Source organism: Columba livia, chromosome 9 (genome assembly GCF_036013475.1).
Source record: "Columba livia isolate bColLiv1 breed racing homer chromosome 9, bColLiv1.pat.W.v2, whole genome shotgun sequence".
In the NCBI taxonomy this organism is placed as follows: Eukaryota; Metazoa; Chordata; class Aves; order Columbiformes; family Columbidae; genus Columba; species Columba livia.
Genome location: NC_088610.1, coordinates 20,799,996 through 20,813,363, shown reverse-complemented (window position 1 = coordinate 20,813,363; position 13,368 = coordinate 20,799,996). Strand labels below are relative to the sequence as shown.

General features: G+C 51.0%; 1 protein-coding gene across 3 annotated transcripts in view; it reads right to left on the bottom strand.

Moving 5' to 3' along the window:
• Positions 1 to 2,021: 2,021 nt before the first annotated feature.
• The window catches only part of SRPRB (SRP receptor subunit beta), a 72,576-nt gene continuing 61,229 nt past the window's right edge, over positions 2,022 to 13,368 (bottom strand). The window contains exons 2-9 of one of the 3 annotated variants that reach the window (XR_010474477.1): positions 11,830 to 11,947; positions 11,637 to 11,731; positions 10,140 to 10,217; positions 7,981 to 8,063; positions 7,712 to 7,848; positions 6,783 to 6,837; positions 6,473 to 6,656; positions 5,934 to 5,993 (exon numbers count right to left, since the gene is read on the bottom strand). Coding sequence is in view for 2 of the 3 variants with exons in the window: in XM_065073051.1 (XP_064929123.1) it covers positions 3,599 to 3,809; positions 6,783 to 6,837; positions 7,712 to 7,848; positions 7,981 to 8,063; positions 10,140 to 10,217; positions 11,637 to 11,731; positions 11,830 to 11,947 (777 nt within the window). In the remaining variant the exon portion in view is untranslated. Of the gene's footprint in view, positions 3,810 to 5,933; positions 6,657 to 6,782; positions 6,838 to 7,711; positions 7,849 to 7,980; positions 8,064 to 10,139; positions 10,218 to 11,636; positions 11,732 to 11,829; positions 11,948 to 13,368 lie in introns of those variants that run through there. The other 2 variants (XM_065073051.1, XM_065073052.1) reach the window with 2 other exon arrangements.

Genomic DNA, 13,368 nt, shown 5'->3' with positions numbered 1-13,368 from the left:
AGGGGACGTGTCCTCTTCCTCCAGCCCCACCAGCCATGAGGGGCTGCATAGAGTAGGCAGGTGGGGCTGGCGTGGGGGTCCCTGCCTGCACTCCCTCAATCCTGTTGGCAGCCCTGAGCCTGCAGTCTCTGCACCTGCCTGCACTGCCAGGCTGGCAGCTCCCTGCATCATGCTGCGCCCTGCCTGCATCACCCTGCGCCCTGCCTGCATCACCCTGCGCCCTGCCTGCATCCCCATGCCAAATGGTGCCTGCACAATCCAGCAGCCAGGAGGCTGTGGGCAGGGGGCTGCAAGCAGGAGAAGGGAGTTGCAGGCAGGTGCAGGGGGCTGCAGGCAGGGGGGTAGAGTGGGCATCAGCGTGGGGATGCAGACAGCAGACCGCAGGCAGCGTGGAGGGGCCTTTGGGCTGCAGGGAGTGGGCAGGAGGTTGCAACTGGGGTGCAGTGGGCTGCAGGTGGGGGGTACAGGCAGGGGGTTGTGGGCAGGGAGCCCAAGCCAGGGTTCAGGGGGCTGCAGGAAAGGTGTGTGAGCAGGGGCTGCAGGCAGGGGACAGGTTGTTACAGGCGCAGAGCTGCAGGCAGGGGACAAGAGAACAGCGTGGAATTAATGGACAGGATTGCAGGCAGGGTATGTGGGCCGGGGGCTGCAGGTAGGATGCGGTGGGCATCAGCGATGGGGGAACCTCTTGCACATCTAAAGGGAGCACAGAGCTTCTCCCACCCCCTCGCACCTCCCCTGGGCCTCTCCTGCCCTGGCAGGGTGAAGGCAGCTGCTAGAACAGGACCAGAAATGTCACCTGCCCAGCACCTCGCAAAGGACACGCTGCTCATCTCACCCAGCTGGAGCGAAGGGCAAAGGGCTGGACGTGATCTGAGAAGGTCCCATCTCCTCCTTGGTCCCTGGAGGACAGGAGGCTGCTGAAGCACATTTGTGGCACATAGAGGACCATGGCAGATGAGATATCCTGAGTTAGGACGGAGAGAAAAAAGGGAGAGGAGGGGGTGCCCTGGATTTGCTCCAGATCAGCAAGTCTTCACAAAAATCACATCTGTGCATTCTGTTCCTATTCCCTTAACACCCACATGGCCTTCCCTAAATCCATTTTCCCCACCATCAGTGGTGACATCAAGCTGGATGAGCCCCAGGAGGTGCCATGGCCCAAACGGGGCCAATGCCGAAGCTCCTGGCCCCAAAGGTGTCGTGGTGGCCAACAGCACAGGAAAGGTCGCACTTGCAACACCTGGTTTTGGGAGCCTCAAAAGCCACCACCCCTGGGAGGCCAGGGTCACCCACCACCACCAGCCACCACCCCTGGGAGGCCAGGGTTCAGGCATCATGCATTTTTGCTTTTCGTCAATGTTTCCTCCACTTTCATGTACTTTTGGCTATCCTGGATCTCACTGCACTTGCCCATCTCCCCCAAAACCACTCTCCCTTCCCAGGGGGACAATTTGCACAACCCATAGCAAAAAAACATTGACTAAAAGAGCTTTAAAGTTCAGCGAAAGTCTCGATCCCTGCGGGGTGACCAAGTGCAGGTCAGGCAGCTGGAGCAGAAGGGACTGAGTTCATTGCATCTCGCAGGCTTGCCAAAGTCATCTGAACATGCTGCCTGAGGAGCAACATGCCCAGCAAGGTCTATACACAAGAACAAAAAAAATAAAGCTCAAAGCTGACTGGGGAGAAAAAAACCCGAAAACAACACTTAGAACTTTCAGTTCTGCCCTTTTCCCTCAGCCACCGGGGAACAACAGCTCCAAATATTTAACAGGCAAGTGACAGAGCACAGCCCAAAAATCCCGTGCAGGCTTCGCTGGGGAAGGAGTCAATATACACCCCCAAAAAAAGAGCAAAACCAAAACCCCTGTGTGTGGAGGAGGTTTTTGACAACACAGACCTGGCCACCGAGCAGGAAGGTTCATCTCCAGAGCCGTGTTGAGCAGAAGCGAAGCCCCGGTCTGTGCAGGTTTGACACCGCTGAGAAGAGGCCAATACAGACATCAAGACTTGAGAACAAGCACTTAAGCAAAAAAACTTTATTTAAGGAATACTTTTGAGAAGAATAACTTAAAACCAGCCATGGTCTCATGCTACCTTTGCGCAGCAGAGGCCAGTGCTTGGCCTCTGCTTGTCAAGGCAACAGGTCTTTGCAAGCAGAAAAACCACCCAAAGAAACAGCAATATTCTCACTTCAGCATTCCGGAGTCAAAGCAGGCAGCCTAGGAAGGAGCTCCAGCTAAGGGGGGTTCAAAGCACGACAAACATGTTCCAACAACGCTCTGGCTGCAGGAAATGTAAGAATATAACTTATTTTGTAAATATAACCCTCCCCACCTCCTGCACGGATGGTAGGAGAGCCACAGGGCTCCCAAGGCGAGAAATGCAAGGCCCAGCACAAGCACAGGTCTTTGTGAAAACTGTTCTCGCTCTTCCCAACGCTACTAACACTTGCCAACACTACAACAGGGAGGCAGAGGATGCCCCGGATGGAAAGGAAAAAGCCACAAAAGATCAGCTGAGTGATGAAGGAAGAATCAAACCAGAGAGGAGATGAGCCTGCAAAGGCCAGAAAAGGTCTCCCACCCCAAAATAAAAGGAGAAGAAAACAAAAGAAAAATTTGAGGAAGCTGAATCCCCAGCACAGCATTGGACAGACAAAAGCCAGCAGCTCCTTATTTGCCCTCACACTTGGCCACGAGTGCTGACTAATTACACACACAAAAAGAGCTTCTTGCTGTCACCGGAGCAAGGGACGACACAGCAAGTACTTGTCATGTACGTACTGTAGGTATGAACATAAAATCAGGCTTTCCTTGCAGTTTCCAGCTCAGACACTACTATAACTTTACCCCTTGGAGAGTGTGTATACGTCTGTGGGAGAAAAACCTACAGAGTGAAACAAGCCCTTGGTTAAAGAAAAACCCCCCGAGAACTGTTCAACAGTGGAAATCACCCAAATTCACACCAGAGGACACAGGTACAACAGCCAGCCTGGGTCTGGCATTTAACACACCACTCCAGTCCCACAGAAAGGGGGATAAACAGCTTTTGATGTTCTCCTCAACGATTGCCCAACAGAGAGAGCCTGTGTGCTTTGCTGGAGCAGTGCTGACAATGTGCACAGCGCTGCCCAGCAGCAAGAGGCTGCGGAAACACGTGGGAACTGGGAGGTGACCCGCAGCTCCGAGGGGTAACGGGGTTGTAAAGCTAAACCAAGGCAGAATACAACATGCAGACTCTAATCTCTACAACTCACCCTGCAGCTCACTCCTTCCTAATTTGCCTGGCAGCTACTGAATGAAGAGCCTAAATATTAAGGAAAATGCAGAATTCCAAAGGGTCAAGGGTCAGCATCGCAGAGGAAGACAAAAGAAGAGGGGAGACGGGACAAAAGAGAGTGAGACAGAGACAGGAAGAGGGAATCACACCAGTAGTGTGTCACGTTGCTCCCAAGCCCGTGAGCAGCAGAGGAATAAACCACAACGCTGGTTTCCAGCTTAAGTTTCTTCTTTCTACAGCACGATGAGATTTGAGTGCTTCAGGCCATATTTTTCCTTTCCGTCCCCGAGTCTCTCCCTCCAGCCCTGCCCTTCTCCGCTCAGGCCACCTTGGCCAGCCATTTCTCCAGGCCCTCGAAGTCGGCATCTCCCTCCTCTCCCTTGCTGCCCCTAGCGCTGCACTCCACGAATTCCACCTTCATGGGCAGCTGGGAGAAGTCGAAGTCCTTCCCCTTCTTCCCCAGCTGGGCTGGGCCCCCCGTGGCATCCAGGCTGGTGGGGGCTGCAGAGCGGGTCACGCGTAGGGTGTTGCTGCAGAGAAAGGAAAGAGTCAAGAGCTGTGAACCAGGGGAGCAGTACCTGGAGAAGAGAAGCTCCAGAGAGACCTTAGTGCAGCTTTTCCATAGTTAAAAGGGGCCAATAAGAAAGATGGGGACAGACTTGTCAGCAGGGTGTGTTGTGACAGGACAAGAGGTGATGGTTTTAAACTAAAGGAGGGAGATTCAGACTGGATGTGAGGAAGAAATTGTTGTCCCTGAGGGTGGTGAGAGCCTGGCCCAGGTTGGCCAGAGAGGTGGTGGATGAACCATCCCTGGAGACATCCCAGGCCAGGCTGGACGGGGCTCTGAGCAACGTGAGCTGGTGAAGATGTCCCTGCTCATGGCAGGGGGGGCACTGGGAGGAGCTTTCACAGTCCCTTCGGTGATTCTACAATTCTTCCTACACCAGGACCGCAGGGGTGTGCTGGAGCCAGCTCTGTCAGCAAGGACAGAAGGTCCCAGAGGCACACACATGGCTTTGACCTGTGGGGCACAAGCACTTTGGCCACTTCTCCTAAATATGTGCTGAAAGGCACAACTGCAGAGAGACTCAAGAGAGCAAGACAGAGAGACCACCCAAGGAAACATGCTTAACCAGGTTTTGTTCTGTAATGAACAGCACAGTGATGTCCTCCACCTGAACTCCCACAATATCCCCACAGGAGACACCAGGAATTACACATGGTTTAGTACCCAGAGCTCAAGACCTGCACTAGTTTTAATGGGATAACTGGGAAGAGAGATGCACCATGATATCAGGGACCGTGCAGTGGCTCACCCCACGGCCACCTGACTGCATTGGACACCTCTGGGGACTGAGAAGGGGATCAAGTACGATCTGCCCAAGGACCACGCTGCAATGTCACTGCTGTGCCCGCCCTTCAACTTTCCCCAGCATCTCAACTCCCTGCCACGGGCGGGGTGGAAGGACAGAATCATAAAACCATTTTAGTTGGAAGAGACCCTCAAGATCATCGAGTCCAACCGTTCCCCCAGCCCTGGCACTGCCCCATGTCCTGAGAACCTCATGTCTGTCTGTCCAACCCTCCAGGGATGGTGACTCCAGCACTGCCCTGGGCAGCCTGTTCCAATGCCCCACAGCCCTTTAGGGAAGAAATTGTTCCCCACATCCAACCTCAGCCTCCCCTGGCGCAACTTGAGGCCGTTTCCTCTGCTCCTGGCGCTTGTTCCTGGGGAGCAGAGCCCGACCCCCCTGGCTCCAAGCTCCTTTCAGGCAGTTCAGAGATCAGAAGGTCTCCCCTCAGCTCCTGTTCTCCAGCTGAACCCCCAGGTCCCTCAGCCGCTCCCATCACACTTGTGCTCCAGCCCCGTTCCCTTCTCTCCACTCGCTCCAGCACCTCAAGGCCTTTCTTGGCATGAGGGGCCCAGAACTGCCCCCAGGATTGGCGGTTTGTCCTCCCCAGGTCCCAGCACAGGGACGGTCACTGCCCTGGGCCTGCTGGCCACACCAGTGCTGGTACCAGCCAGGATGCTGGTGGCCCCTTGGCCACCTGGGCACACACTGGCTCATGTTCAACCGCCATCACCAACACCCCCGGGGTTCTTTTCCTCCAGGCACTTTCCAGCCGCTCTTCCCTGAGCCTGGAGCGTTTACGGGGGTTTTTGTGACCCAAGTGCAGGACCCAGCACTTGGTCATCAGACATGCAAGGCAGAGGCAGCACAGGGAGCTGGAACAGCCCAAGAGATGCAGCAGCGCTGCAGTGTGACTGCTTCCGATGCTCCAAAATACCAGTCTTGGGAAGCCAAGGGGCTGCAGCAGGCACATATACAAACAACCCTTGTTCCTCAGGTCACTTACAGAGCCTCATGGATGGGCTACTCCATCTCTCCAGGAGACAGAGCGCTCCACCAGTACTTGCTCTCTGCCAGCCCCAGCTGCTCCTTATTCACACAAAGGAGCTAAATTCACAGGGTCTAGGGGAAGAACAACACTCCCCAGAGGTGTGAGCTGAGGAATGAGATCACACACCTCCTTGGGTTCTCCACACAAAGACATCCAAGCACAGCAGCGCAGGGAGAGGATTCTGCAATCCCGGGAATAACATCGCTTAGCAACCCAACTTCTACACACACGTAAACACTAAATCCTCAAAATCAGAACCAAGGAATGCTTTAATTTCCTGGAGAACTTCAATATGCAGCAACTAATTCCTCCTGTAAAACAGGGAACATCAGGTATTCAGCCTAGAAGAACACAAGTAACCATGCTGCCGTCTGCTGGCCAAGGTGATTGGCAACAAGACGGACGTGTCCCATGAACGTGCATTTGTTTGGAGAGCAAAAAGCTCCACTCCCGCCCCCGAGAGCACCAGCAAACCGGCTCCACAGGCGAAATACCCAGTTCTGAGCATGTGCTGGGAAGTAAAATCTCTGCTAAATTCACCACAGCACAAGAGCTGCACGGGTCTCTCCCATAGCTGATCTGATCCAACTACAATTATGGGACTCAAAGGCAGAATCTTCATGCAAAGAGATTAAATACAGCTAAAAAAACCCCCCAAAAAAATCTTCTACTTGTCCCCTCCCCAGATGGACTTGCCAGCAGCTCATTCCACTGGCAGCTTCCAAAGTAGCACTACCTACAAGCCACTTTCTCCTCTTCTGCTTAGAACTTAAAATTACCAACAGCTCACACATCATTTGTCATTCCAGGGGAATGTCCTTCCTAGGGGGACAGGGAGCCAAGAGAGGGGTCCTACACAAGGACAGGATTGGAATGTTGTTTCTCCAGCCCACAGCTTCTAGGAGGAAAGACACCATCCTGCTGCTTTTTTGTGTACTTTAGCAAGGAGTGATCTTCTCTCATCCTTTCTACACCTGCACAGACAAAACAGGCTGTTGTCTTTCTACAGGGAACTTGGATGTGGCTCAAGGGAGCTCAAACAGACAGAAAGGAGAAGGGAGACAAAGCTCAGAGGGTTTCAGATCCAGTTTCATACTTACAGCTCCTTCTCCAGCTGCTGTTGAATAAGTTTTGCTGATTTTGCCATTGTGACATCTAGAGAGAGAAAATAAAAGGAAATGAGCTCCCTGGTGTCATGTCAGAACCTGGTTCCCTCTGCTAAAGGCAGTCAGAAGAGTTACCGGGACAAATGCATCTGTGTCTGGAGCTTTGGGTGCATGGGGGCAACCCAAAAGTCTGATATAACATGGGGAATTTTATTCTCACAGACAGAGCAGGGAGTCTGACATCCCAGCCCCTTGGGCCTCTCCTCCTCCAAATACCTGCCTGCTCCATATAAAAAAGACACAAATACATCAGCACTTCCTGGCATCACCGGGCGCAGCATCGCACTTTGTAACCCAGGGCACGTGGGGCCAGGAACACCTCTGGCAGCTCTTAATGCACCGCAGGAAAGAATTAAGAAAACCAAACCTCATACTGCCCAAAAGCTTCACATTGTTACACAGGGACCACTCTTCCACTGCAAAAGTTGTAGGGATCTGAAAATCTACCTTTTTCTGGAACTGGATGTTCTTTCTAGTCCAATCAAGAGAAAACACAGAATCTCAGCAGCTAAACAGCTCTCTGATTTTAACACTGAAGCTACCAAGTGTGAACAGAGTCCATTATGCTCAAGTTGATCCTGTTTTCTGCTGCCTGCAGATTCAGAAGACAGTTCTGCACAAGCAGAAAGCTGCCTGCCTCACTTCAGCTCCCCTCAAAAGCTGCAGATCTCCCAAGCAGTCCTTTTCTGCAAAGGTACTTGACACACCTGACCTAAGAATTCTTCCAACAGCTGCCAGAAAAGCTCCTGCTGAGCAGTCCAAATTTACAGCCAAACTCCAGCCTTTGTTTTGCTGAAATCCCAGTTCTTAAGAAATTCAGCATCCCCTATCACTCAAGGACCAAATCCCCCAGCACACGATACCTTGCTTATTGCAAGCGATCAGCAGCGCAGGCGCATTTTTGAGCACGGTGCTGTCGACCAGCACCTGGTACAGGAACTCAGCCACATCCTTCACCTCGCGCTGGAAGGCAACGCTGTCCACCACAAACACGATGGCTCTGGGGGAAAGAGGGAAGAACATGGGCTGGGTCTGGAGCTCTGCAACCATCTTCCCGAGCACGAGCAGTTGGTTTATCCCTTTCCAAAACACCACTTGTCCCCTCTTCCCCTGCCAAACTCCTCCAGGTTACCTGGCTGCAGCCTTGAACCTCTCCAAAAATTGAAGCCGCAAACTCTCGTGGCCTGGAAGGTCGATTAAGGTCACGTTAGTGCTCTGGGAACAGAAGCGAGAAGGAATTAGCAACACCTCATCTGGGGGTACCCATGATCATGCAAAGCCAGTCTGGCTTCCATGGAAAAACAGTGGATTCCAGTTAACCTGGTGCTGGGGCAGAAGTGGGGCTGAATCCCCACTCTGGGAGGAGCACATAACTCTCCCTGCGGTGCAGCCCCTCCAGCAGCCCAAATAATTCTGTCCAGCAAAACAAACACCAAGGAACGATTCTGCTGACCAGGAGACAGGAAGGAGGCGACCAACACCAGCAAACCACTCGAGCTGAGGACAGGGCACAACCGCAGAGAAAAGAGAACCATAGAACAGAATCAGCGGATCATTTTGGTTGGAAAAGCCCCTCAAGGTCATCGAGTCCAACCATTCCCCGAGCCCTGGCACTGCCCCATGTCCTGAGAACCTCATCTCTGTCTGTCCAACCCTCCAGGGATGGTGACTCCAGCACTGCCCTGGGCAGCCTGTTCCAATGCCCCACAGCCCTTTGGGGAAGAAATTGTTCCAACCTCAACCTCCCCTGGTGCAATTTGAGGCCGTTTCCTCTGCTCCTGGTGCTTGTTCCTGGGGAGCAGAGCCCGACCCCCCCTGGCTCCAAGCTCCTTTCAGGCAGTTCAGAGATCAGAAGGTCTCCCCTCAGTTCCTGTTCTCCAGCTGAACCCCCAGGTCCCTCAGCCGCTCCCATCACACTTGTGCTCCAGCCCCTCACCAGCTCCGTTCCCTTCTCTCCACTTGCTCCAGCACCTCATGAACCTTCTTGGCATGAGAATATTCAGCCCATTTCTCACCCACCGTTCCCTCTGCAGCCACTGCACACCAGCACATTTACACTGTTCCTGAGAACAAACCCACAAACTCCCATCCTCCAAGTCCCTGTCGCTAATCCCACCGCCTCTGAACCAAGTTATCCAGTCAGGCACACAACCCACCCAACTGCAAGTTCACCTGAACACACAAAATTCTGCTGGGAATAACACCAAAATGCCTTCGCAAAATACTTTAAGGGAAAGCTGCCAACATTTCCCTTTCCACAGCAATGACATTAAAGAGGACAAATGGCTCTCACGCTCCTGATCAAGTGGGGCCAAAGAGTGACATGTCACAGCTCTCACAATAGGGGAATCTCTTGAGAGAAGAGAACGCTACACAAGGTCCCATCCTCTCACTGCTCCTGGATTTTAATGGAAACCTCACCTACAATTTAAATAAAGAAAAGCAGCAATCCACACTGCATTATGCCAGCGCCTCTCCCCCTTCAAATACCTACCCGCTCCACCTTAAAAAGACACAAATATATTAAAAAAAGAAAAGGTCTCCACTTCCCTTCAAGTTCATAGCATTTTTTAATAGTTTTATTACTGAAGATTGACATAAAGAAGCCACATCCTCTACTTTCACAGCTCCCCAGCACGTACGGTGCTGCTCTCACTGCCATGTGTGCACTCACCACAAGAAAAAACTCTCCTGAAACTAAGGAGATCAACACAAACTGAAAATAACCACGTCCGTGGCAGCCCAGGAGCTGAATGTAACCAAATCCTTTCTGGGATCACATGAAGTTCAGCTGGAGGCTCTTTTCAAGCCTGCTAAAGTTCTTAAATTCAGATTTTCTTGGGAGAGACAGAAATTACTGCCAAGCAAATAAACCAAACACGACAGAAGAACGTTCCCTCGCAAACCTCCCTCCTGCTCCAAGCCGCACCGCTCTCCCCTCAGTGCTGTGTCATTTTTCTTGACTTGTAAAAGAAGCTCCTTTTTTTCTGCTACAGACAAAAATACCACATGCTACCCAGCTTTCAAAACCCAGCACACAAATGTGGTTTTCAGTCACAAAAGGTTTCACAATTTGACAAGCAAAGAAAAAACAAACCACACAGATGATAAGTCTGTAATACCTCTCAGTATTGTCCTACTTTCCCAGTGTGAACTGCCTGGAAAAATCCCATCTCAGCCCAAACTGGGGGCTGATTTCAGGCTGGGAGGACTCAGCAGCACAAAAAGCATCAAGGTAAGTTTAGCACAGGAAGCAGAAAAGCAAAGGTAGAGCGAAAATCCCCTGCTCACCTTGTCCCTGCTGACTCTGTAAACTGCGGAGCTGTCAGTTATAGAAGTCTGGGTATCGCGGTATTTGCCTGTCAACAGCTGTGGGAAAAAAATAAAATAAAAATAAAGTCATTTTCAGAAAAAGGAGGCTGGAGGAACCCTGGCATCATGTCTCCTCCACCTAGAAACTGAAATGCTGGTAGCAGACTTCAAATACCTGATTTCAGCTCTGACATGCACAAAAGAATTTCATTTTTTCCCTCCACAGAATTCAAAAAAGCACTTATTAGAGAAAAAAAGCACAGAATGGTTTGGGTTGAATGGCCCTTCCCAGCTCCCCCAGTGCCCCCCCTGCCACGAGCAGGGACATCTTCACCAGCTCAGGTTGCTCAGAGCCCCGTCCAGCCTGGCCTGGGATGTCTCCAGGGATGGTTCACCCACCACCTCTCTGCCCAACCTGGGCCAGGCTCTCACCACCCTCAGGGACAACAATTCCTTCCTCATGTCCAGCCTGGATCTCCTTCCTTTATTTTAAAACCATCACCCCTTGTCCTATCACAACAGGCCCTGCTGAAAAGTCTGTCCCCATCTTTCTTATGGGCCCCTTTTAAGTCCATAAAGGCTGCACTAAGGTCTCCCCAGAGCTTCTCTTCTCCAGCTGAACACCCCAACTCTCTCAGCCTGTCCTCCCAGCAGAGCTGTTCCAGCCTCGGGTCATTCCTGTGGCTCCTCTGGCCCCTCTGCAGCAGGTCCATGTGTGTCCTGTGCTGAGGACCCCAGAGCTGGACGAGCCATCTATAAATATACTAATACAATACAAAATCACATACCATCTATGGGTATATGGGATATCCACGTCACTAAAAATAAGAAGGAAGAGAATACACGTGTAGGAAACAAAATATAATAGGCTCAGGCAGGATCTTTTAGCAAAGCAATTTTTTTTAATAATGATATTGCAACACCGGGTGTTCTACCTAAAAGTCAGCACACACAATAGGGCCCCCCAAAATTCCAGCCGCTATTTCCCTCCCCTGTTCCCCATTTGTTGGTACTGCAGGGTTTACAGACCACCCGACCCGCCTCGGTTTACATACAACACCTTTCCCCTTGTCAATCTATTTAAAGTGTCGATTCCTTGTACTTTGGCTACCCTTCCAACTAAATTAACTTGTAAATACACATATCAGTATGCATACAGGTATCAGTATAAATACAGGTATCAGTATATATTTCGGGAAGAGACTGTGTTTTACATTAAGGATTCATAGCCCTATGTCTCTTGGTGCTTCCCCCTAAACTAATTTCTGAATACGGGTATCAGTATGCATACAGGTATATATTCCGGGAAGTGACTGTGTTTTACATCAAAGATTCATAGTCTGATGTGCCTCGGTCCTTCCCCGCTGCTGGGCTCAGGCATCAGTTCTTGGTTAAACGTTCCTCACACACCTGCAAACGGTTCACCTCGCAGCACAGACCGCCCGGGGCTCCCCCCACTCCCGGCTCCCCGCTCACCCGGGCGAACAGCAGCGTCTTCCCCGCGTCGCAGAGCCCCAGCAGCAGCACCGCCCTCCGGCCGCTTCTCCTGCCCTGCACGAACCTCCAGAGCACTGCGGAGAGAGCGGGGAGCGCCTCAGCCCGCCGCCCCCCCCCGCGGCCCAACACCGCGGGGCTGAGGGAAGCGGTTCCCCCGCGGGCCGCGACTCACGGATGGTGATGGCGACGGCGATCAGCGCCAGCAGCACGGAAAGCACGGCGGGGTCGGGCGCCAGCAGCTCCCGCCGCAGCGTCTCCATGTGCGGCTCCAGCGCGCCCGCCATGCCCGCACACGTCGCCGCTACGGCCACTTCCGCTTCCGGCCCTGCGGTGTGGCGGGAAGGGACCGCGGAAGCGCGGGGGCTCATGGGAGTTGTAGTTCCTTGGTGGCGAGAAAAAGGTGTTGTCCCCACCCAAAAATAAGCCCAAACATGATTTTTTAATTATTTTTGAGCGTGCTCAAAACATAAGCCCCACTGAAAAAATAAGCCCTAGTCACAGTTCATTTGAAAAGTCAATTTAAACAGTGCCCAAGCAGCTATGCTGAAACAGAGAACTAAACTTCACAGCAGAGTCAATTACACTGTTAAGCGTCATTCTTTATTTTATCAGTACTGGGGATCATCCTCCATAAGTGCTCCAAACACTGGACACTCTTGCATTGCTTATATTCACATAATTATTACATATGCGCTACAATTTTTGAAAATTTTGACGTATATCTATACCAAGAAACAAATGATGACGTTAGTTATAATTGTTTAGTTTCTTACTTACAATACACCTATTAATTATTAGTTAAATGTAAGCTAAGAACTCTGCTTCTAAACGATGTTATTACTTACTCTTCCGTCTCCCTCTTGCCATGGAGAATGATTTAAACTTGAAAAATATCCCCTCGTTTTTTAGGTGGTCAGAAAGCATTTATCTCTTGTCAATTGGTTAATGATGGGTATGGCTTTTATAACTTAACCACAGTTTACATTAATTTGGCAGCTTCCCTTCGATACACGTAAAAAATATAATTAATTGGCAATGGAATGCAGCAGGACAGATGGGTTTGGAGAGTTATGATGATGTTTCAGAAGATGTCGACATGACTGTATTTGAATAAATGTAGATTGTTGTTCAAGGAAAAATAAGACATCCCCTGTTAATAAGCCCTAACACATCTTTTGGAGCAAAAATTAATATAAGACCTTGTCTTATTTTCGGGGAAACAGGGTAAATGTGGGATCGGCAGCCGGTGTTCAACCAGCCAACCCACACCCAGAGCTGATATTTGTGTTTATTTCAGCCCTGCAGAATTGGGGACAAATAACTTATTGCAGCCAGCACCCCGTGGGCCCGATTCCACTGATATTTGTGCTTACAAGACACAGCTGATCCGTGAATAACAATTTCCTTTGCCGCCCATGATTACACTTTGTGTCCATGCATCTAGTGTCCCATTTTAAAAATTTAGAGAGGTTTCTTAATTAGCATGCTCATTACTCGCAAGGAAAGGGTGTATTTTAATATTATAATTACCTACAATTAGTTAAGGATTCGGACCACGCAGGGTCGCGTCCAGTGGTTTCTATTCACACTTTCCACCTTACAACCACTGTATATCTTTTGTTTGGTTTGGTATTTCTCCTTCTCCACCTGTTAGGGCACAGACCGCCTGAGCTTGGGGAATTATTGGCTGTGTTGCTTCTCATGGAATTTG